Here is a 22,676-nt window from a genome sequence, read left to right on the forward strand (position 1 = left end):
AAAAATATAGTGATGTAAAACCCTTAATATACTAGTATAATTATTTTGGATAGTTGTAGTAACATAGTTATACGGCCATCTTTTACTACTTTATAAATTATTAATTATATAAAGTTTTATGAATTATTAATTATGTAAAGTTTTATTACACTGTAAAAAGTAAATAAAATATTACCAAATTATGAACACATAATTTAAACTGTTATTTAAATTCAAACATATTAAAATGAAATTTCTATAAATTATTTTTTAATACATAAAGTAACATAATATTTTATAGCACTGTTTTTATCACAAATAAATACTTTTTCTAATTTGTAAATTTTATTCCACTCAATTTACGTACACAATTTATTTACAAGATTATCAGAGTCATATCTATTAATGTAAATAAAACCAAATTCAAACACAAAATAATACAATAGTTTACACCTTAGCTAGTCTGTATTTATGACAGGATTAAACCAGTAGTCAATTCACACTAACAAAGTAATAATAAAATACCGCCAATAAAAAAAATTAAATATAAGAAAGAACATAATTTTATTTTCTTAAAATAAATGTAACATATTATCTATTGTATAATTAATCATCCTCTTCAATAAAATACATTTAAAACAATATAATTAATTTCTTAATTTGAAATATAACACAAGTAATTCACTATAAACTATGTTTCGCAAATTATAACTATCAAAGTTACTGCATATTTTAAGAATATTTTTCTACCAAAATAATTTCCTCCTAAATTGTTTCCCTAACAATTTTTTTTAATATCCATCTCTTTTAAAATCATATAATAATGTTTCTTAAAATATCAATTGATTTCATATTTAATAAAAGCAAACTTTAATACACAACCATACATGTAACTTAATATATTACAATTAAGATATGTTCCCTTTATTTAAAGGGATTTTTACGTCATAAAATAAAGAAACAACTATTTGAAAAAAAATTAAGCTCAATAACTCAAATATTTCTAAGTATCAAAATTGTATTTTCTTTTTAATTTTATCCAACATCATTGTAATTTAATATCATATAGTATTTTCTCTAAATATATCTCTCTCTCCATGGATTTATTTATTTTTGTTTAATTCTAACTATAAAATAAAAAAAAGTATATAAAAAATATATTTATCTTACAAAAATAATAAATTATATAAAAGATTGTCCTTTCAATTGAAATAAAAACAATAAATTACATAAAAGACTACATTTACATTTATTTTTAGTATCTAGATTCTAATTTACTGTAATTTCCTTCTCGATCAATATTCATTTTTTTTCTCTATTTAAAATTGTTTGTTATTATTGTTATTGATGAATGTAGTTCTGATTTTTTAAATTATTCTTGTTTCACATAACTATCCACTGAACTCTATTATGATCATTATAGTGAGAAAAAAAAACCAGGGCTAATAACTGCCTCTTAAATATTTTAAATATTTCAAAATATTTTGAAGCTTAATGATAAAAAATATAATAATTTCACATACAAAAAATAATTAAGCGAACTGAAAATAATAAATAATTAACAATTTTCAACACGATGGACCAAATTAAGCGAAATGGGAATACATGTTCCTAAGGCCCAGGCAGTTCTTAGCTGTATACCATCAGTGCCACCCAACATAACACATGCGACGCGCTAAAACTACAATTAATGCAATTTAAAAAAGTATAATAAATATTATATTCGCATTAACGAAAACTTAATAATACTTATATATATATATATATATATATATATTAATTAATATTTTTTTATATATATTTATAATTGGTAATGGGAAGAAACATAGCCTTAATTGAAGACAAAAATTACATAGGTAAAAGATGGCATAACACCTGTCCTGCACCGACATAATATGTTTTGTAGCATCTTAAATATTAATCACGCGTTTCTTCACACTCCTTCTTCACTCTCTCTCTCTCTATTCCTTCCGCCGCTTGCGAATCGCCATCTGAGAAACGCGTTCAATTCCGCCGAGTTGACTGGGAGAGACAATGCTGGAGCGGTGCCTGGGGACGCGGCGCGTGCGGCAGATTCATCGCGCGTGCCGGCACAGTTCGGTGACTTTCCTCTGCCTCTTCCTCACGGTGGTCGTCCTCCGCGGCACAATCGGCGCTGGCAAGTTCGGTACGCCGGAGCAGGACTTCAACGAGATCCGCCACCACATCTCCGCCGCCCGCGCCCGCCGCGTCCTCGAGGAGACCAAACCTGACACCGGTTCCAACGCCGATTCCAACCCTAACAACTACGCCACCTTCGATCTCTCTAAGATCCTCGTGGATGAGCCTCCCACAGAGGACGAAAAGCGTGACCCAAATGCTCCCTACACTCTCGGACCCAAAATCTCTGATTGGGATGAACAGCGCCGAGCCTGGCTCCGAGCCAACCCTGAGTACCCTAACTTCATACGACCCAACAAGCCACGTGTACTTTTAGTGACCGGTTCGTCCCCCAAACCGTGTGAAAACCCGGTCGGTGATCACTACCTTGTGAAATCGATCAAGAACAAGATTGACTATTGTAGGGTTCATGGGATTGAGATTTTCTACAACATGGCTCTTTTGGACGCTGAGATGGCAGGGTTTTGGGCCAAGCTTCCCTTGATTCGTAAACTTTTACTGTCGCACCCTGAAGTGGAGTTTCTCTGGTGGATGGACAGTGATGCAATGTTCACCGACATGGCTTTTGAGGTTCCCTGGGAGAGGTACAAAGATTCCAACTTTGTTATGCACGGGTGGAATGAGATGGTGTATGATGAGAAGAATTGGATTGGGTTGAACACTGGGAGTTTTCTTTTGAGGAATTGCCAATGGTCTTTGGATATTCTTGATGCTTGGGCTCCTATGGGGCCTAAAGGGAAGATTAGGGATGAGGCTGGGAAAGTGCTCACTAGGGAGCTTAAGAATAGGCCTGTTTTTGAAGCTGATGATCAATCTGCTATGGTTTATTTGTTGGCCACTGGGAAGGAAACATGGGGTAACAAGGTTTACCTTGAGAATCATTATTACTTGCACGGGTATTGGGGGATTTTGGTGGACCGTTATGAGGAGATGATTGAGAATTATCATCCGGGACTTGGGGATCATAGGTGGCCTTTGGTGACCCACTTTGTGGGGTGCAAGCCTTGCGGGAAGTTTGGGGATTATCCTGTGGAGAGGTGCTTGAAGCAGATGGATAGGGCTTATAATTTTGGGGATAATCAGATTCTGCAGATGTATGGCTTCACTCACCAGTCCCTTGCTAGTCGCAGGGTGAAGAAAGTGAGGAATGATACTAGCAACCCTCTTGAGATCAAGGATGACCTTGGGTTGCTTCACCCTGCTTTCAAAGCTATCAAGCTCCCTTCTTCTTGATCGTGGAGCTTATAGGTTACATTTTGTCAGCGCGATTTCGGAAATTGCAGAAATATATGATTGATGCGGTTGCAACTGTGGTCCCGGTGACCCCAAAAAATTGAGGTTGACGCCAAAGTTGGGGTTAGTCCAAACTTGGTGATGTTGGTTCATTTTTCTAATTCATACTACTGCTACTTGATATTCATCATCTGCTGCCACAATACTCTGCTTTGTAGCTGCCTGTGATGATGATGATGATAGTATTGAAAATTGTAATCTTTAATTTGTTTTGCCTTTGAGTTATAGTGATTTATTTGAAAAGAAAAAAAATGCCGTTCTTTTCTGTGTCTATTCTTCCTGGACTTTGTTGGTTCATTTTGTGGATAAATTGATTAATGGACAATTGTCAGATTCGGAATAATTCCTTTCTTTATTGCTGGATGAATTTGTTGTTCTTTCTATGTTATCATTCCCCCTTGTTGGTAAAGCGCCCGAGGAAGGAATCTATCTCTTGTTAAGATGCAACTTCTTCTGCTTCTGAGCCAATCTTAGTTTGGACTGTTCTGTCTGAGATTTCAATACAAGAGACATTGTTAATGATTGGAACCGCAACTTAGATACTGAAGCTTTTTGAAGTGTTACGGAGATAGGAAAACTGGTCGTTAAAGATGATAATTTTGATCCAATCTCTGATAGTTACAGTAATACAGTTTGCAGAGTTATGTGTGAACTGATTTGCTGTGGAGAAAGGTTTTGAAAGAGGCAATGGATTTAATATGTATTTCTCACTATTTTAGTAGTTTCGTCTTCAGTTTTTGGGTACACAGGGAGGATTTGACGGATCTATTAAGCAATCATGGAGCAATATAACATGCAACCATGTTTCATAGTTTAAACTGAAGAACATTCGGAAGGACTGAGTAAACCACCTTCACTGTAATGTCAGGAAATACTCTGAGCTCAGTAATTAGTACATTATCCCACTTTTCTTCGCAATGACAAACATAGTATTCTACTGTCACACGAAATAAAAAAACGTGTATTTTTTCTGTGTGTGTGTGTGTCTATATATATATATATATATATATATTAATAATTTCTTTGTAGATGAGAATAGATAAGTATTTTCAGAGAAAATAAAATCACATCTAAAAGGTTATGGGAGAAAACAAAATATATTATACACAGATTTTTTTTATAATATTTTGATATAATATACGTTTATGATTTCAAAATGTTATAAAAATATCTGAATCAAAATATTCTTTTTCAAGCAAAATATTTTACTTAATTTCAAAATGTTATAAAAGAAATTCAATCAAAATATTCTTTTTCAAGCATAATATTTTACTTGAAAAGGAAAAAAATCAAGGCAGTATGAAAAAAACAGACTTAAAATGAGAAAACGTTTCATATCTACTTTATGATAATATCAGAAATTAAAAAAATGCTAAACAATTGCTTATACTTTTTAAATTTTGTGGTTCTCATTTCATACGTACTTTATGATAATATCAGGAATTAAAAAAATGCTAAACAATTGCTTATCCTTTTTAAATTTTGTGGTCCTCTAATTAGACCCCTTTCACATTTGGCCTCTTGCATGTGTTGTTGTGTTTAGAATGTTTTAAAATATTTTAACTATAGTATTTTACAAATAAAAACTTGAAAATATTGTACCTTATTACAAATTCAGATTAAGTTTTGTATAAACTAATTTATTTGTCATTATATGTATTGCCAAACATATAAACTATCACCATGAAAAAATTGCTAATTTTGGAAGAGGAAAGGATTATATAACGTGATTAATTTTTTAATTGAAACTGAAACAATGTTTTTTTTTTTCTTTTGTGTATTACAATTTCTCACTGCTTAATTATTTTGAATTATTAGTTGCTAAATCTGTTTTTATACAATAACTCATCGGTTGCTAAAATTTTCTTATTTTTTTAATATTAATTTTTGCAGAACAAATAATAATTCATATGAAGAGCAAGACTCATTTTTCATACAATGCTCTACAGTACTCCAAACCCAAAAAGATACTTTACAGACTCTAAAGAAATATTTTAGTCAAAATAATAATAAAAAAGGTCTGGACTAAACCATTTCTTATCATGATCTTGATTTTATTCCAATGTTGTATTTTTGTTTTTAATAAAATTACTCTTTAAAAGAAAATTATATATTGTTATAATATACAACAAGCAAACACATCGAAACTACATGTTTTATTACGTTAATTTTTACGAAGTTAACAGCATGAAAAGTGATTGTTTACAGTTGTTTCCTGGTTTTGCCATTAACTTCAAAACATATAGCAGAAACTGTTTTTGTGTGAACGAAAACGAAGAATGCAGCAAAACGAGGAGAAAAGCTTTCGACATATCTGAGAAATAATGATTAACTAATGCTCAATACGAAGGAGATTAAAATAGGGTAACACTATTTGAAGATTACACATGTTTCTGTACCTAAGAGAATCGAGAATTTGCAGAAAGTGACGACGAAGGAATAATCAGATAAACATTAGCTTGAAGCTAACAAGAGAAAGATACAAAGCGAAAGCCAAACAAGGTTTGGCTAGATCTTTGGCAAAAGGGTTAACCTTTCTAAACCTCAAGTAGCACATAAAGAGGGTGCAAAAGTTGATGATGCAAGAAAGCAAAGCAAGCCAATAAGCAGCCATGATGAGGACAAGAGGGTGCCAGACAATGCTGAGAGAGAGATGAGCTATATAAAGAGACATTGCGTCGGTTTCTCCTTGGAAGCCACCGTCAGCCCAGACTAACCATGCTGCAAGACCCATGAACAAAGACGAAGCTAACGAAGCCAAGTTAATGAACCATAGTGGTGCGAACCAGAAGGGCTTTGATACGCTGTTGTACCTTCGTCCCGAACCGAAGAGAATGATTATGGTGAGTGTTAGGCTGAAGGGAACTGCTAGGCCTATGGCTAGCGATCGTAATGCTCTTCTGGCTTGTGATTTCTTTCCGTCGTGCAAGCTTTGAGAAGCCATGGAAACTTTTTTCTGAGCAAAAATGGAGAAGAGTCATGGCAATGGTAGGATAGAGATTAAATTGGTGAATGAGTGTTTTGGAGCAAAGTTAGGAATAGGACATCGTTCAACTAATACTTCTCCTTTCCTTTTTTTCAACTCAAGGTATTTAAGGAAAATAAAAATTTAGTAACTTTCTCAAAGGAGTTCATTTTATTCACAATATTCAATATTTCTTTTATGAACATGTCAACTTGATTCCACCGATCATCCATCAACTACCTTCGAATCACCAGTTAATTTTATAGATAATGATACTTTAATAACATTTTTTTATAATATTTTAATACCATGTCATTCTGTTATTGGTCCATATTAGTATTTATGATTATTATTATTGATTGTGAAATAATTTTAGACTATTCACATAATAACGCATAAATAATGTTAAAATATTGTCAAGTCAAAATATCATTATCCTAATTTTATATCAAAACTAATTACAATGTCTTTTAGATTATATCAAAACTAATTTGTGATACATATAAAGAATATAAAATTAAAAATCTATTAAAATAATATAAATATGTCTAAGATATAAATAAAATACAAATGTATATATTAAAAAAATGAGTAATTTAATTCTATAAAATCGGTTTATAAAATTAGGTTTTTACATGTTGAACTTTAACACCTTGTATCGAGATATATAAAATTAGTGATACGAAATATCAATCCGATAATTAACAACACGATAAACCTAAGCTAATAACAAATTTTACTGATATAAATTCTAATTTATGATTTTAGTATTATATTAAAAAATAAATTTTAAATTTAATTTATTCATTAAAACCGATTTGTAGAATGACAGTTTGTATTTATATATTGTAAATTATAAATTCATCTGATTTTAAGTTGATACAAGATCTCTCATCGGTACAATTTTTTTTATCTTCTTTATTTTTTTTATTTGACTTTATAAGAGTTAATTTTATTTTATAATCATATGCAAGAAAATACATATCTCATTCAGAAAAGAAGCCTGGAAGAATTAATTTATTATCTTTTCTTATTTGTCTTACATTCTAAAAATAAAGTGTACAGTCCTCATTTCATTTTATAAAGTGCATTCCTGTTTTTTTTTTTTTTTGACTAAATTGGAAGGCAAAAAAGTGTAAAGAGAGTAAAATGAGCAACATAGGATGAATTTAAGGAGCTTTATTTGCTTTTCCCTTTCTTGAATCTCAAGGCTACTAACATTCCCTGAACACTCAAATACAATAACAGAGAGATTTCAACCATCGCCATTTTCTGCAACAATCAATTCAACACGCTCAATCACTCCAACATGGTAAGCTTTACTTTCCTTGCATTCTCTTCCTTCTTTAAACGCTAAAACGCTAGAAAACGTAGGAGAACGGTACTTGCCACTTTCGGTTCAGAAAACGGAAACCCTAGGTATTGGATCGTGATCAAAATTTCTACTCTTTTCTGTTTTTTGTTTTTCCCACTCTTCGAGTGACGATTAGTTGAATTCGTGATTCTTGCGTCAGTGTTACCTTTTCATTTCGGGTTTGTGGGTTTTCAAATAGTGTGTTTTGAAATGCGGTGGTGTCGGGGTAAATTACAGCATTGTTGTTTTCTTTAGTAGTTGCATGTTTTTAGTTGTGCTATTGGGTTTGGCTTGTGGTGTATTTTGAATTTATGAAATATTTTCTTATTTTGTGTAGTTGATTAGATTTTAGGTTGGGATTTAACTGAGCAACTTATTTTAGAAGGTAAAGTTAGTAATTTCATTCATTGATGCAATCATAACAAATTTAAAAGGGTCAACTGTTAATATTGTTCTATTCTTACTTCATTTAGATAATCAAATCCTTTGAAATGAGAAAAACATGTGGTTGAAGAAACTGTTTTGCATTTCGGAGGAATTTAGTTTGATGTTTGGAAGCAGGCGGTGATATTTCTGTCTAATTTTGATTTATTCAGTTTTAACTTTGGAAGTTCATGTTGTGTTTGATTGTTGGCGTGGTAACCCTCATTGTATTAGTATCAAATGGTGTATATGATTGTAGTTCCCCCGAGAACAAGGATTGCTTTGTTGTGGCTTTAGATGTTAAACTCGCCAAGGAGGATGTGGCTTTCTTTTGTAGTGCTGAGAATGCCCTGATTATGAATAATTTTAGTCTGAGGATTTGTGTTTGGTTGCTGGTTGGGGTGGGGTTTCTAAGAGATGGGCAGGACTAATTAACAAACTATTGCCTAAGATGCAAATTATTCATTAAACAGTGCTTGAGAACTGGATGTTATATTGGTGGTTATGAAGTTGATCAAACCATTTAGCAGAAAGTTGAATATTTTTGTGTTTGAACTTTGGTATGACTAGTGTTGTTAACCATTTGCAGATTAGCTCATGTATGCATTTTTATAGTATGAAGGCTGCTTTTGTTATGTACCAACAAATAGTTGTGGCCGACTTAATTGAAATGAAATTAGTTGTTCTGTCTATCATTATTTTTATGGAACTAAACTCTCTTGAATGTGGAATATATAACCATTAGTGGCAATCTGGCATTACCCCGTTTTATCTCACCATTTTTGCTTTTGGCAGAGTGCACATGATGCAGAAGACACTAAACAGAGCACTGCTGATATGACAGCTTTTGTGAGTACCTTACGAATCTTTTCTTTTCTCCACCGTGGATGGCCAAATAAAAATGGGCTAGCTATAGATTTCATGAGTTTGTGTAGGGTTAAATTCTCATAGAATATAATTTTAAGCTGACCCTAACATGTTCATCATAGTGGAAAGTCTGCATTTAAAATTACGGAAGGACCTATGGTCTGTGGTATGCTGTATTCTTAATATGTGCTAGAGCCACCTTATGTCTAAGAAAAAATGAGTAGAGTCAATTGATGTATATCAAGTTTTTTCTTGATCCAAACAATACATTGATGAATTCAACCATCCTCTCTCAAAGAATCAATTGCTGTGTGTTTCCTAATTGAATTGCTGCTCCTTGCAGGTACAAAATCTTCTTCAACAGATGGTAAGTTGTTGGGTCTGATTGTTAAAATTTCCATTGACAAATAAGTGAAATCATTACACTGTTTTATCATGTGTATGTCTTAATTTGCAGCAAAGCAGGTTCCAGACTATGTCAAACTCCATCATTTCAAAGAATATCCTTTGGTCTACAATTTTACTAATCTCTTACAACATATTATTGGAAAATTGTGTCAGATATATATCATAAATTATTAAATTATTTTATTACTGGTTTTCTTAACTCCAATGAACTCGATGAGATGGGCAATAGGATAGAGGAATTGGAGCAGAACATCAATGAACTCCGAGCAGAAATTGGTCTGGAGAGCTCACCTTCTCCTTCAGTCACCGAGAGAGAGAAATCTCCTTTGCGTGAGTTGAAGCCTGAAACAGAAAATCCTTAAAAATGGCAGCAGAATGGTTCGGCATAGATCAGTGTTAATGCTTTTGGCATGGTTCATTTCAAACTTCACGGGTTGATGAGCTGTTTCCATGCATTACACATCTTTTTTATTCGGCTCAAATAGTTATGAACATCTCTCATATTCGCATTCCTGTAGAATGTACTGAATTTTATCTTTTTATCTTTGAGTGTACTGAATTTTATCTTTCATCGTCAGCCCCGTTATTCATTTGTGATTGCATTAAGCATTTCACAGGAAGTTATCAAAATTATATTAGATTGATTTTAATGGTTTTGGGTGGTCAGTTTGAACATTTAATTTTTAAAAGATTATAAGTTGTGTTATCAAATATTAAGCAGTATGCATCCAAACATAGATTTATATTTCTATTTGTGGTGTTAGCTATTGTCAAAGAGAATAAAATGTTTGTAAAATTCATTCCAACCTCGTAACAAATATCATATAGAATTTGTTAGTTTTATTTTTATAGGATTACAAAATATGTTTTGCATAACAAAATATATAAAAATTACATACGATAAAATTATAAAAATTATTTATATTTAATTTTATAATTTTAATAATAATAGATTATAATTTTACAATTTTTTATTATCATACAAGAAAGTGAACATTTGTATATTTTCACTAATATAGAATAGAAGGGGAGTAGGAAATCAAATTATATTGTTTGAATGAAGATTTTTTAAGAACGAATTCAACTTTAGAAACAATTTGAAAGTTTTTTTTTATAAACTGTTATTTCAACGCAAAAAGATTTAAACAAAAATATAGTAATTTAAAAAAATTAATTATTTAAAATGATAGAAATTTAAATCTCATCTAAAAATAATAATTTATAATTTTTCTTTTTATATATTTAACCTTTTCTTATACTTCTCATTAACTAAATCATTGTTGTCAACTACTATCTACTTGGTCAAAGTCGAAACAGTGTTAAGTTGACATTATTTCTCGAGTGATGTCAATACAAGTATTTTTTAAACCGAAATTAACTATGATTGGTAAGCTATTTTCTTAGACAAAGTTATTCTTATTTTTTTTATGCCGTCAAATAAATAAATTTATCTTAAATATAACTCTAACCAATTATGTTAAAAAAATTAATTTTAATGGACATTAATAAAAATCAATATACTTAATATTAACTAAAATTAAGATTAACCAATGAAGGGAAAAACTGTCAACATTTATTGAAAACCTTTTAACAAACTTTGGTAAAAGAAACAACAACAATTAAGAAACATTTCTAAATTGTATTTTTAAATAACTAAATTACTAACATATATGTGTAATTGATTATATTTAATTACTTTTATCAAATAAAAAAAATGAAAATTTAATAAATTAAATTATCTTATTCAAATTAGATATTAAAAAAATTAAATTAAAAAAAATACTTTCTTTAAAATTGTGAAATTAACTATCTTGATGTAAAAGTTAATGGAAGATAAGCAAATCACAAATACTGAATGCGGCCGATTATCCAATTAGGGTTAGTTGATTGTTTTCTGCGGGTTGCAAGTTAAATTATTATATGTTATATATATATATATATATATATATATATATATATGACAGGTGAAATAAAAAAAAATATGAATATTCTTTGTTGTTTGATGTGATATTTCCCTTTCATTATTTTTTTTCTCAATTTTATATAAAAGACACTAATTTAAGTTTATATAAAATACACTAATTTAAGTTTCTATAAAATAGTATTGAAAATTAATGCATGCTTCTTTTTTTTCATTTCATGACACATTTAAGTATGTATTTTCGCACAAAATTTTCAATTATGTTTTTTCCATTTAATTAGTCAGTATTCTGTTCTATTAGTAAGTGGCAACAAAAAAAATTCATGGTTTTGATACAGTGGAACTTTTATGGAATAAATAAACACTACCGTTCTTAAACACAATTATATAAAATGATGTAGGTAAAAAATTGTGAATGAGTGAATATTTTATTTATATTTTTTAGTGCAATTAACTCATTTTCACATAATGTGAAAATGTATCAATTTAGTTTTGAAAAAAAAATTCTAATTTGAGAACCTGTGAAAAATCACATAATTATCTTCCGTGGCTAAAGTTAATAAATTATTTTGTTATTAAAATAGAATTTTAGGGATGCATTTGACAATAAATTAGAGATTATTTCATTATAAAGCTATAATATTTTGAAATAAATTATTATATATATTTTTTTACATATTAATAGTATTTTTCATTTTTCATTTTTCTAAAGACTAAAGTAACTATGTATCGCGATGAAGGTTGAAATTCTCCCATTTTCTTTTAGAAAATTTTAAATACAAAAAATTGATTTAGAGACTAGCAAAAAAAAAACATATTTTTAGTGTCCTTTGTTAAATTCGGGCATTCGAAGAAAGCCCAGCCCAAGAGAAGGAGACTAGGGTTTTGGGATTTATAACAATCGTGTCCCTCCTAGCCCTTTCTCTACCGCACTCCTCTTCGTTCGTCTTCTTCTCTGGTGTGCTTCCTCTCTTATGTGTTTCTGTTCTTTCTTGATTCTTTGAAAATTTCATGTAATCCTTATTGTTACTATCTTGTTTTAATCCCATTCACGCTTGTAAAGATTTTTGTGAAGGAGTTTTCTAAGGTTCAACCAAAGATGCAGAACGAGGAAGGACAGATCACCGAGCTTTACATCCCTAGGAAGTGGTATGTGTCATTTTTCTATTCTTTCCATTAATTGTTTTTGGGATTTCCTTTTAAAAGTGATTTATCTGTTTGTTTGTTGAATTTGGGAACTTATATCGATTTTTGTGAATATGGTGCAGTTCTGCTACAAACAGATTGATTACTGCGAAGGACCATGCTTCGGTTCAGATTAACATTGGGCATGTGGATGAGAATGGTATCTACAATGGTCAATTCTCCACCTTTGCCCTTTGCGGCTTCATCCGTGCTCAGGTCTGCATTTTCATATCTTTTGGAATTGATTTATTGTTTATTATTATTATTATTATTCTATTTACTGATATTTATGTGAACTGTGACCTACTTATTTTTTAGGTTATGCCAGTGGGTAGCAGTGTTTTTGTATTTTTTGCTACGTACTTTTTTTTTGGTTTATTGCATTAGTTCTGTGATTACTGGATGTGTATTGTAAATTAGGGTTTGTTTTGCGAAATTATTGGGGTTGATTTTATGTGCCTCATAATGAATGTCTTTAGTAGAGAAAATAAATGTTTATATGCTTGGAATTGAATGTATAACAAATGGTTTCCTTTTTTATTTAGAAAAATTACTTCCATAAATTCAGCGTTAAGAATTGGTTTGTTGTTCACTAATTTGCTGGGTCGATAGAGTTTCTGTTTCAGCGGTTGATATCAATTTATTTGAATGCATTGGATGTTCTTGTAAATAGTATTTAATTTAGCTTCAAGCTGAGTTTGTTAACTATTTTCTTCTTTTATTTCCCCTTCATCTTTCTCTATTAGAATATTGGTTTTGCTTTCTGTCAATGTAAATATCATACATTGGCGTTGTTTTTATTCTTGAAAATATAAAACAATTAGAATTTGTTTCCGGTATACATGCATCTGTGTGGTCAGCCGTAAAAATCCTGACAAACAGATCATTAGTATATATTTTTCTCGTTTCATTGTTGGTCTAAAGATAATGAAATTAATGCAGTGCAATATGATGAACTGTGATTTTGATTTATCAGTTTGGAGCTTGCTTTTCATTTTATGAATACGTGGAATGTTGTGTTTGCTATTTGTGTTCAGGTCCCAGTTTTTGTATTGAAACTCTTTTTGTTTCATTTATGATATTTTACCTATTTACTGAGTAGCATTTCTTGCTCTTAATATCCAGGGTGATGCCGACAGTGCCCTAGATCGCTTGTGGCAGAAGAAGAAAGCTGAAGTTAAGCAACAGTAGACGCCCATGTTACTTTGTTACGTATTAATTTTTACTTTTGCTAGTAATATTTGAGGATTATGATTGTCATTTTGAGCAAATACTTGTTCTGAATTTTCTTTGGTACTTGGTACCCCCAGCTAAGGTTGTTTTTTTGACAATGCTTTTGAGTATTCGGTTGTCTTATATTTCAATCTTAAATTATATGTCGCTGTAGTTTTACTACAAAATCCTTTACTGAAGGAGTAATCCTTCTCTTTCTGTTTAAAAGTAGTGATGGTAATTTGTGGTGATTTGGCAAGTCAATTTTTGAATGTTTATTTGTTGAAGGCTTTTAAAATGTTGCCTTTTAAGTTTTCTTCTTCTTGATTGAGGCTTTTGATAATTAAATTACGCTTTTAAACTAATTTAAATTAATTTTACATTTATTGACAAACGTACACTTGTTTTAATGTTTTTCTGTCATTACAGCGAAGGAAACATAGCTATAAATATAATAGAGGAATTCACATTCTCAGTTTCACGTCAGTGAGCACTATAGAATGTATATATTTTTAAGCTTGTTGTTTACTAAGCGTCACTGAAATAAAATAATCTACCATTGTATATTATTTTGACCTTTTAATATAAAATTATTTAAATTTTTTTCAAAATCAAAAAAATTATAATAACTAAACAATAATTAAGTTACCAATTAAAGACATTATAACATTATTTTATACTGTTAGTTAATTTATTACGTAATTCCAATTCAATAAATTTAGTCAAGAGTCTATATTCATTTTTTTTTAATTTATTTTATTCGTTCACATAATAGTAAAAAGTTATACATAATTGGTTAAATGTTAAAAAAGTGAGAGGTTAAAAATGAAAGAAATAATGATAAATAAAGTCAAAATACAGGTTGTTTAGAGAAGAAAATGAATAGAAAAGTTGTAAATAAGTGTGATTGATTTAAAAGAATAAACTATAACTTATAATAAGATAGTTTATTACTTTGTTTATAACAAGAAATAAACTACTTGTAATGAATGAGAGGAGTAAAAAATGGATGAATACAAAGTTATTTGTATTGACTTGTTAAAAAAATGTAAAAGATTATTAGTTAAAAAATGGTTGTTATATTACCAACACATGAAAATTCATTATTAGTTATTATACAAAACACTAACAAATTTATAATATATAGTAATTTATGATTAAATTATAATATCAATACCAAATGATAATATAGCTCTTCATATTTGATTGCAAAATTCGGAAATTGAAAGAAAAAAGAGAAGAGAAAAAGAAAAGTTTGAAGAAAAGAAAAAAGAGAGAGAAGGAACCGGTTTCTTTGACTAGACCGAAACGTGAGCCATGAAAGAGCATTCATCTTCCCTTCTCTTCTCTACCATCCGAATTTCCAACCACTTCCTTTTCTTCCTTTCCTTTCAGCACTCATTCTTCCTTCACCATTTTCTCTCTTCTCTCCTATTTCACCATCTCTCTTTCTCTTTCTCCTTCTTCGTTTCCATAGCTGCATTCTCAGTTCCTTCACTCTCTATTCGTAAGTGCCTTTTTTCCTTTCCTTTTTCTGTTTTTTTTTATTTATTTCATTTCACGTGTCTCATGCGGGTTTTTTGTTCTACGTGTTTTTCTCTCTTCTGGGTTTTGTTTGTTTTGCAAAACAAATCAAATGAAGAATGCCCAAATGGAATTCTAGGGGAAAGTTTTGATTTTGATTATTACTCACGTTCAAAATAGGCGAGAGCATCACTGAATGTGAACTCGTGCAAGAATGCGCCCTTTTTCTTAGTGTTGATTTTTGTCTATTACACTCTTACGTTGAGTATTATCATTACTGTCTGCCACTGTCATTGAAACTTCACTCTGTGTGTGTGTGAGAGAGAGAGAGAGAGAGAGAGAGAGAGAGAGAGAGAGAGAGAGATAGATAGATAGATAGATAGGTAGATAGATAGATAGATAGATAGATAGATAGATAGATAGAGAGAGAGAGAGAGAGAGAGAGAGAGAGAGAGAGAGAGAGAGAGAGAGAGAGAGAGAGAGAGAGAGAGAGAGAGAGAGAGATTGGAAATAACCAAGCTCATTGTTTCAATAAATTTTCCTGTTTTTGTACTATGAACTTGATCTTTCTTCCTCTTTTCCTTGTTTCTGGGGGCTTGATGTGAAGGGATGGCATGGAGAAATTCTTCTTTATTCATTAACGTGAAAAATATTTGGTATTTTTTGTTGGAGCCAAATGGTAAAATTTAATAATATGCAAATTTTGTCAGAAATAGTTTGAGGTTGAATAAGTGTAGCCGTCAAGTAGTGAATATGGTACATGATAAAGCTTAAATTTTATTTTATTGTTTTTCTTTTCCTTTTCGTGTTGCTGTAAATTATTTGTGCTGGCATCAGGATTTAGTTTATGTTGTTTTTCTTGTCTTGGTGCTATGGACCTTCCTCATATTCAAAAGCATGAAATCCTCTTAGGCGGGCATAATCATTTAAAGTTTTATTTCCTAAATATGGTAAATATGAGTAAATACCTGAGGAACTCTTAAAAATGTTTACACTCATTTGCTCAGATGCATTTCCCGTACAAATATGTTTTATTAGCATACAAAGGAAGCCAACACTGATACTGTAAGGTTTCAGCCAAATGCCTATGAAATTTTAGGTATATAATTATGTTTACTTTGATCCTTCATTTCTAATGCTTGAAGAATTTACTTCAAATTGGTTAATATTATTTGAATGTTATTTGTTTGTTTGTTTGTTATAATGTTATTTTGTTGAACTAATGGTTGCTAGTCCGGTATGTGGTACAGCTTTTAAGTTTGTTTAAAGAACTGTTATTGTGGCATTATTAAGTATATGAATTGACCGCTGTTTCTGCTATCTAGAAAATCTTCTGTTTTACGTTTTCTAGATAATCAAATGGCTTTTTCTACCAGATTAAACACACACATAATCTTTGATTATACATTCCTATATGGATTGTCATTATTAGTTTTGAATGAAACCTGTCTTCATCATCCATGCATGTTTGATTGATCAAGTTTAGCTGCTCTCATGTTTCGTGCTCTGAGTTGATACATGTTGTGTGTTAATACTGTTTACTTTTGTGCCAGTGATGTAATATTGATAGTGTTGAGAATGGATTTCTTAAACCAGGAGATAAGCATGCATAGCCCTGAAGGTGAACTTAAAATAAGTTTTGGCTATCAATGCAATAGTGATAGAGGTATACCTTACAAAGAAATCAATAGAACAAGCAGTTTCTCTTGCTTATCCGGTGCTGCCTTAAGTGCAAATGCTACACTTGCCAACACAAATATCTGCAATGGCGTAATAGGAGAAGAAATCCTTCCGAGTTTGGACTCTCCTAAATCGTTTCGAACAATACCCTCTTCATCAAGTTTTCCAAAATTGGAAATATTATCATCTTCTGTCCATAGTAGTTTTTCAAATCTAAGTTGCAGCCCTTCCACTCCAACTAACATACTTGAATATGACTCATGTTCATTAAAATCTATGAGTGCTCCTTCTAGAACTGAAGGTTTTCTTAATGCCATGGATGTTCAAGTTGCTGGAGGAGCGGCTGGTGAAGATAGAGTTCAAGCAGTTTGTTCTGAAGAAAATGGGTGGCTCTTCTGTGCTATTTATGATGGCTTTAATGGGAGAGATGCAGCCGACTTTTTGGCGGGTACCCTTTATGATACCATTGTATCTTATTTTAATATGTTACGTTGTGATTTGGAACCAGATTTCATAAAAGCTTCTGACAATGTGGCTGTGGGTGAATCCTTTCCATATAATTTGGATGATAGTCTTATTCTTCTGGAGCACCAATCTCCTTCAAAATTTAAGGGAAACAATTCTGGTCTTGACTGTTTGGCAAACATTACTCCACCTTCCAAGTCGGAAGCATCTCCTAAATCATTTTCACATAGTAAAGTACTTGATGGTCTCCAGCATGTTCTTAGTCAGGTTGAGAATGATTTCTTATGCATGGTTGAACAGGAAATGGAGGAACGTCCAGATTTAGTTTCTATTGGATCTTGTGTTTTGCTTGTGCTTCTTCATGGCAATGATTTATATACACTTAATCTTGGTGACAGCAGAGCAGTATTGGCGACATGCTGTACAGATAACAGAATGAATGGGAATGAGAGATTGAAGGCTATCCAGCTCACATATTGTCATACAGTTGACAATGAAGCCGAAAGAGCTCGAGTTCTTGCTGATCATCCTGATGATCCTAAAACCATAGTAGCAGGGAAAGTGAAGGGAAAACTGAAGGTTACTCGAGCTTTAGGAGCAGGGTACTTGAAAAAGGTTTGCATTTTTCTTATATTTTAGACAAGAAGGTTCCAAAAGATTTTGAGTTGTGATTTTCTTTTGCAAAAGAAATTGTACACAATAAGATATTATAAAGATGTAATAACCCTGTACTGATATCCTAGCTCCAAATGATGAGTGGATGGAAGTTCATTACATTTATCGACTTTGCTAGTTTATGAACACCAACTATTTCAAAAGGACATGATTTTCCTCTTTTTCTTCCCTACAGAAAATTCTGAATGACGCATTAATGGGAATCCTTCGAGTTCATGATCTCACTAGCCCACCATATATTTCAACTGATCCATCGTTGAATGTGCACAAAATCTCAGATTCTGACCAATTTGTTATAGTTGCGAGTGATGGTTTATTTGACTTCTTCAGTAATGATGAAGCAGTACAGCTTGTAGAGTCTTATATATTGAGAAATCCTTTTGGTGATGCAGCAAAATTTCTTATTGAGCAATTAGTTGCAAGAGCAGCTGATTCTGCAGGTCATTTTTCAAGATCTCATGCTAACCTTGATTTTCATTGCATGAATGAGTTAATGTTATTTTACGATTAGTTACTAAGTGATGCTCTTGCAGGCTTCAGCATGGAGGAGTTGATGAATGTTCCCGACGGGAGGAGGAGGAAGTACCATGATGATGTGACGGTAATGGTGATCATCCTTGGCATGAATCAACGGACTTCAAAAGCATCAATTTGCACCTAGAGACTGACCAAAGAAAAATACATTTGAAGCTCTTAGATGACCATATTGGTTAAAGTGGTATTTCTTAGGAAGTTTTGATGTTCAAAGTGTACATTAGACCTTTAGAACTTAGAATCATTGGCTTGGTATCCAAAATCTTTCTGTAGTTTTTCCTATTCGTCTGGAACATGAATTTTTGAAATGGTTTCCTTGTATATAATATCAATGAAAATTAGCTTTTGTTTCGAAAAAAATGTAGATAACTGCTTTATATTTTGACAAGGGCAAGATTGTTACTTCATATACTTTTCTTATTAGTTGGTTTGCTTTATATTTGAATCGAGGAACATGCATGCTTGAATATATGAAAAGAAGTAAAAGAATATAAATTTAAGCATGCATAAAAATGAAAGTGCTTCACTTTTTTGCCTTTCGGGACCTTCCCAGGCAGAAAATCTGCAGTCTCTTGGTTTCCTCACAGCTATTCTTTTTGTACTTACTGATAGAAAGTGACAAAATATTTTGAATGTGCATACTGAGTAATATGATTTGGTGACATCAAAGTGGAAAGAAACAAAAGACTTACATTAATCTTTGATGAAAAGTTGTAACATTCTTGTCATGTTACTCAACTTCAAAATTCAAATTTTTTATAGAAACTATTTTTGTTTCTGAAGTTAGTATTTCAAAGTTTAGCTTTAGTTTAATCTAGCTTGACTAGAGGTAAGTAAAACTTGAAATGTTAGTCCTTGACACAGACATGCATAAAGTTAGTTAATACAAGTAATATCCTTAACTAAATGCAAGATGACAGAAAATTGTAGTCAAACATCTCTTTATTATAGAGCTATCATTAGACCATAAATCTTTGGAAAAAAGTTATCCTATTCTCTGAATAGTATTTTATGTAAAAGATGAAAAAGTTGGAAGTTTAAAAAGTAATGAGAGTTGCCTACATTAATGCCCTTCTCACTGATATGTTAATTTAGGGCAGACAAAAAAGTGTTTTCAGTGAATTTCAACTTTTGCTCCACAAATAAAGTTCTCCAACACCTACATGTCCCCAAAACCACCAACAATTGTCTTCCTAGGTGTATAGTAAATGGAACTTTATCATGTTCATATAATACACATTTCAGTATACAAATTTTGATCTGATATATAATACTGTGTATAATTGTATTACTTTTGTCACACACATATCAAAGGTATATTCTGAAATCAAACTACATAACTTTTTGTGGTCCAAGTTGCACAACTTGAACCAGTTTCCAAATTCTACCCACCTGACATTAGAGTCCCCCACCATTCTTTTTCAGTTTTTCTATTCTCTTTTGTGTAATCAAAATGCACAACGTCCTAAATCATCAAGAGAAAATATCAACCTTTAATCTGTTACATTCATATAATCCATACACTTCTTTAACTTTGTTGAAATAGGACAACTTCTTTAATGGATCTCCATGCATTTCAACAAATAAATAACGTGCATTAAAAAGAGCAATAAAGGAAAAAAATTACAATCTTTTTCTTCTTATTTTCTTACTAAAGAAAGTGTTAAACTTTGCAACTGCAGTAGGATTGCAAACTATCTAGGAAATAAAATAATAATAATAATAATAATATCCATAGTACAACACTCTCTTTACTATCAAGTCTCACATAACAGAACACCCATTGACATTTTCATCACTGAAGATCTCAAAGGACACCAACGGTGCTGATTGAAAGTGATGACAATCTTGGTCCAGACCAGCCCACGTGTAGGGTGAAGATGGAACGTAGTAAGAAGGATACAATCTGTTATAAGCTGCAACACCACTTTCTGGATATAAAAGCCAATACTGACGTGTAGGGTTCACATTCACTGGGCCCACAAGATCTTGAAACTGCAATCCAGTGTGTGCAGGTGCACCAGTAGCTGCTTCCACTGAACTCAAACCACTGTTTCCATTCCCACCACCAAGGTGCAATTTTTTCTTCTTCTTCTTAGCAGAGCCGGCACCACCTTCGCTCCGACCACCCTCCGACGGCATCCGGTAAACGGAGGGGGAATTTCCCGGCGAGTCATTGCTGCTGCTTTTTTTCTCACTGTTACACTTGACAGAAGCATTTTCAGTTCCCTTGTGATTTTCCACGCTCTGTAGTTCTCTAACTTCATTTTTCTTCTTCTTCTTCTGCTGCTGCTGCCCATTGCCGGAGATTTTCCCGTCATTCTCCGGCCAAATCTCGGCTTGTTTTCCGGCTCTGACGAGCTTCCTGAGAAGGGTCTCCACAGCAACACTTCCAGTTACTGTTACTTTGTTCAGCTGTGGGTCTATTGTTGCAGTGAAAACACCTACAAAGGGGAACCTTTTCTTTAGAATTCAAAATGAATCTAACTTATTTGTTATGCACTGTTTTGTCCCTTTCGTTAAACAATTTGGGATCTGTAAATTTTTCTTCTTTCCTGGTTCAGAATGCTATGTTGGAGTAATTACAACAGTGTAATACTCCTGCATGGGAAAAGAAGAATGCTCTCTGTAGAGTAAGAAAAAGTGTACGAAAAAAGAGTTGAAATAAATGAAATCTGAAGCTGGATTTGTGTTATGTTTTTCTAGCATATAATTATGCAGTACGAGTACTTTCATGAGTTTTCTGGTGTAAAATTCTGCTTTCATACTTTTTGTTCAAAGAAATGTGATATAGTACCATCAATGCTCTTCAGAACTTTCTTTACTTTCCTCCTGCAACCTTCACAGTGGATTGAAACTTTCAAGAACCATGTCTAGGAGAAGAAGCAAAGAGAGTTAAATAATTAGTTTTAGTAGATTAAAGAGGGCAAATTTGAAGAGGAAAAAACATGCATCAATTACTGTGTAAGGTAAGGTGGTAGGTAGTAGTAGTAGTAGTAGTACCTGATAGTTTAAAGGTTGTGCAGCAAGTTGAGGAGGTTTTGCAGCCATTGAGAGAGGGAAGTGGAAGTAGTGGTTGAAAGTTGAATTGAAGGATTGAAGGATTGAAGGGATTGAAGAGTTGGAAGAAGAGAAAGAGAAGTGAATGTGGGGCATGAAAAAGAAAGAAGGGAAAATGCCAAGAATGTACTTGGAGGTGTGCACTCTGTTGGGGAGCAAAGTGTGCAGGCAAAGATGAATGGCTATCAAAGTATAATGTGACAATGACAGAAGGGCACACTGCTCCTACTGCATTATTTTGCAATAGAGCATGATTCTACTACAACCTTCCTTGTTTTTTAATATCTTCTTGTTGATGTGGTAGTGGTCAATTTTAAAACAAGAGTAGGATACTATGAAAAATAGTGATCCTTACTTTATTTTTATAGGCACTCGTGTACTGTGATTATTGTATCCACTGTTTCTTTTTCTAGGCTTGCAATGTTTGGTTTATTGTCTCTTATAAATGTACTACTAGGCTTTTGTTTCATCTGCATGATATTAGTTTGTTGTCTGTAGGAGGAAGCTATTCGTTATGCTTATAGATAAGATTCTTTTTTGCAACTTTGTTAACTTCTTCATAAATCAATTGGCATTTCTATTATATCTTTTTATGAATAGTAGTAACCATCTTTTAGATTTTATAATTTACAGTTTAGATTGTTCTTAGCTATTACCCCAAGTTGGGTTACGACTAAGTTATCTTCAGTGTGCCTTCAGAAACGCATGGAGCAAAATTTAAGGTCCTCAATGTTGTCTATAACCCATTTTCTTATGTTTTTTATGAAGAAAAAATAAAAAGGTATAAACAAAATACTCATCTTTTATGTACATAAAAATCACAACGTATTTCTTGGTGTCAATAAACTATTTTAATATTTCATAGTTTGACATTTGGGGGATTCCTCTATTGTAGGAGGCAACACAGAACAAATAAATAATGTGATCCAAAAGTTAAGATAAAGAAAAAGTGAAGAATATGTGTGCTGCTT

The 22,676-nt window shown here is 31.9% G+C and overlaps 6 protein-coding genes across 9 annotated transcripts; 4 read left to right on the plus strand and 2 right to left on the minus strand.

Moving 5' to 3' along the window:
* The first annotated feature begins 1,818 nt into the window (after positions 1-1,818).
* LOC108321152 (xyloglucan 6-xylosyltransferase 2) lies at positions 1,819-3,775 on the plus strand. The gene has a single exon (XM_017552819.2). The coding sequence runs from the start codon at positions 2,014-2,016 to the stop codon at positions 3,370-3,372; it is 1,359 nt and encodes a 452-aa protein (XP_017408308.1). The 5' UTR covers positions 1,819-2,013; the 3' UTR covers positions 3,373-3,775.
* A 2,100-nt stretch (positions 3,776-5,875) lies between these two features.
* On the minus strand, positions 5,876-6,376 carry LOC108321064 (translocator protein homolog). Its single transcript, XM_017552708.1, has one exon. It carries the CDS (start codon positions 6,374-6,376, stop codon positions 5,876-5,878), a length of 501 nt encoding a protein of 166 aa, XP_017408197.1.
* A 1,154-nt stretch (positions 6,377-7,530) lies between these two features.
* On the plus strand, positions 7,531-10,099 carry LOC108321094 (heat shock factor-binding protein). The gene is made up of 5 exons (XM_017552738.2): positions 7,531-7,709; positions 8,970-9,023; positions 9,385-9,408; positions 9,499-9,541; positions 9,660-10,099. Exons 1-5 carry the CDS (start codon positions 7,707-7,709, stop codon positions 9,809-9,811), a joined length of 276 nt encoding a protein of 91 aa, XP_017408227.1. The 5' UTR covers positions 7,531-7,706; the 3' UTR covers positions 9,812-10,099.
* A 2,161-nt stretch (positions 10,100-12,260) lies between these two features.
* LOC108321074 (40S ribosomal protein S21) lies at positions 12,261-13,886 on the plus strand. Of its 2 annotated transcripts, none has more exons than XM_017552719.2 (4): positions 12,261-12,328; positions 12,446-12,519; positions 12,639-12,771; positions 13,681-13,886. In XM_017552719.2, the coding sequence occupies exons 2-4, from the start codon at positions 12,470-12,472 to the stop codon at positions 13,744-13,746; spliced, it is 249 nt and encodes an 82-aa protein (XP_017408208.1). In that variant the 5' UTR covers positions 12,261-12,328; positions 12,446-12,469; the 3' UTR covers positions 13,747-13,886. The 2 variants fall into 2 exon arrangements, with proteins under 2 accessions (XP_017408208.1, XP_052732720.1); XM_052876760.1 differs by having other exon boundaries at positions 12,302-12,330; positions 12,434-12,519.
* A 1,108-nt stretch (positions 13,887-14,994) lies between these two features.
* LOC108321038 (probable protein phosphatase 2C 40) lies at positions 14,995-19,052 on the plus strand. 3 transcript variants are annotated; one of them, XM_017552668.2, is made up of 4 exons: positions 14,995-15,274; positions 16,845-18,051; positions 18,287-18,551; positions 18,645-19,052. In XM_017552668.2, exons 2-4 carry the CDS (start codon positions 16,870-16,872, stop codon positions 18,770-18,772), a joined length of 1,575 nt encoding a protein of 524 aa, XP_017408157.2. In that variant the 5' UTR covers positions 14,995-15,274; positions 16,845-16,869; the 3' UTR covers positions 18,773-19,052. The 3 variants fall into 3 exon arrangements, with proteins under 3 accessions (XP_017408157.2, XP_017408158.2, XP_017408159.2); XM_017552669.2 differs by having other exon boundaries at positions 16,888-18,051; XM_017552670.2 differs by lacking the exon at positions 14,995-15,274 and adding an exon at positions 15,707-16,390 and having other exon boundaries at positions 16,888-18,051.
* A 1,267-nt stretch (positions 19,053-20,319) lies between these two features.
* Positions 20,320-22,072, minus strand: LOC108321115 (heavy metal-associated isoprenylated plant protein 35). The gene is made up of 3 exons (XM_017552763.2): positions 21,649-22,072; positions 21,443-21,518; positions 20,320-21,089 (listed from the first exon to the last, which is right to left on the minus strand). Exons 1-3 carry the CDS (start codon positions 21,799-21,801, stop codon positions 20,410-20,412), a joined length of 909 nt encoding a protein of 302 aa, XP_017408252.2. The 5' UTR covers positions 21,802-22,072; the 3' UTR covers positions 20,320-20,409.
* Between the last annotated feature and the right edge of the window lie 604 nt (positions 22,073-22,676).

Source organism: Vigna angularis, chromosome 4 (assembly GCF_016808095.1).
Source record: "Vigna angularis cultivar LongXiaoDou No.4 chromosome 4, ASM1680809v1, whole genome shotgun sequence".
Lineage (NCBI taxonomy): Eukaryota > Viridiplantae > Streptophyta > Magnoliopsida > Fabales > Fabaceae > Vigna > Vigna angularis.

Bases quoted from the DNA above. Each gene is read 5' to 3' on its own strand.
- LOC108321152 (XM_017552819.2), top strand. From the start codon at position 2,014: ATGCTGGAGCGGTGCCTGGGGACGCGGCGCGTGCGGCAGATTCATCGC.
- LOC108321064 (XM_017552708.1), bottom strand. From the start codon at position 6,376: ATGGCTTCTCAAAGCTTGCACGACGGAAAGAAATCACAAGCCAGAAGA.
- LOC108321094 (XM_017552738.2), top strand. The intron at 9,024-9,384 runs GTGAGTACCTTA...TGCTCCTTGCAG, and splicing joins CTGCTGATATGACAGCTTTT to GTACAAAATCTTCTTCAACA. The intron at 9,542-9,659 runs ATATCCTTTGGT...ACTCCAATGAAC, and splicing joins AAACTCCATCATTTCAAAGA to TCGATGAGATGGGCAATAGG.
- LOC108321074 (XM_017552719.2), top strand. From the start codon at position 12,470: ATGCAGAACGAGGAAGGACAGATCACCGAGCTTTACATCCCTAGGAAG. The intron at 12,520-12,638 runs GTATGTGTCATT...AATATGGTGCAG, and splicing joins CTTTACATCCCTAGGAAGTG to TTCTGCTACAAACAGATTGA. The intron at 12,772-13,680 runs GTCTGCATTTTC...CTTAATATCCAG, and splicing joins GCGGCTTCATCCGTGCTCAG to GGTGATGCCGACAGTGCCCT.
- LOC108321038 (XM_017552668.2), top strand. From the start codon at position 16,870: ATGGATTTCTTAAACCAGGAGATAAGCATGCATAGCCCTGAAGGTGAA. The intron at 18,052-18,286 runs GTTTGCATTTTT...TCTTCCCTACAG, and splicing joins GAGCAGGGTACTTGAAAAAG to AAAATTCTGAATGACGCATT. The intron at 18,552-18,644 runs GTCATTTTTCAA...ATGCTCTTGCAG, and splicing joins AAGAGCAGCTGATTCTGCAG to GCTTCAGCATGGAGGAGTTG.
- LOC108321115 (XM_017552763.2), bottom strand. From the start codon at position 21,801: ATGCCCCACATTCACTTCTCTTTCTCTTCTTCCAACTCTTCAATCCCT. The intron at 21,519-21,648 runs GTACTACTACTA...TTCTTCTCCTAG, and splicing joins CACAACCTTTAAACTATCAG to ACATGGTTCTTGAAAGTTTC. The intron at 21,090-21,442 runs GTACTATATCAC...TCCCCTTTGTAG, and splicing joins AGTTCTGAAGAGCATTGATG to GTGTTTTCACTGCAACAATA.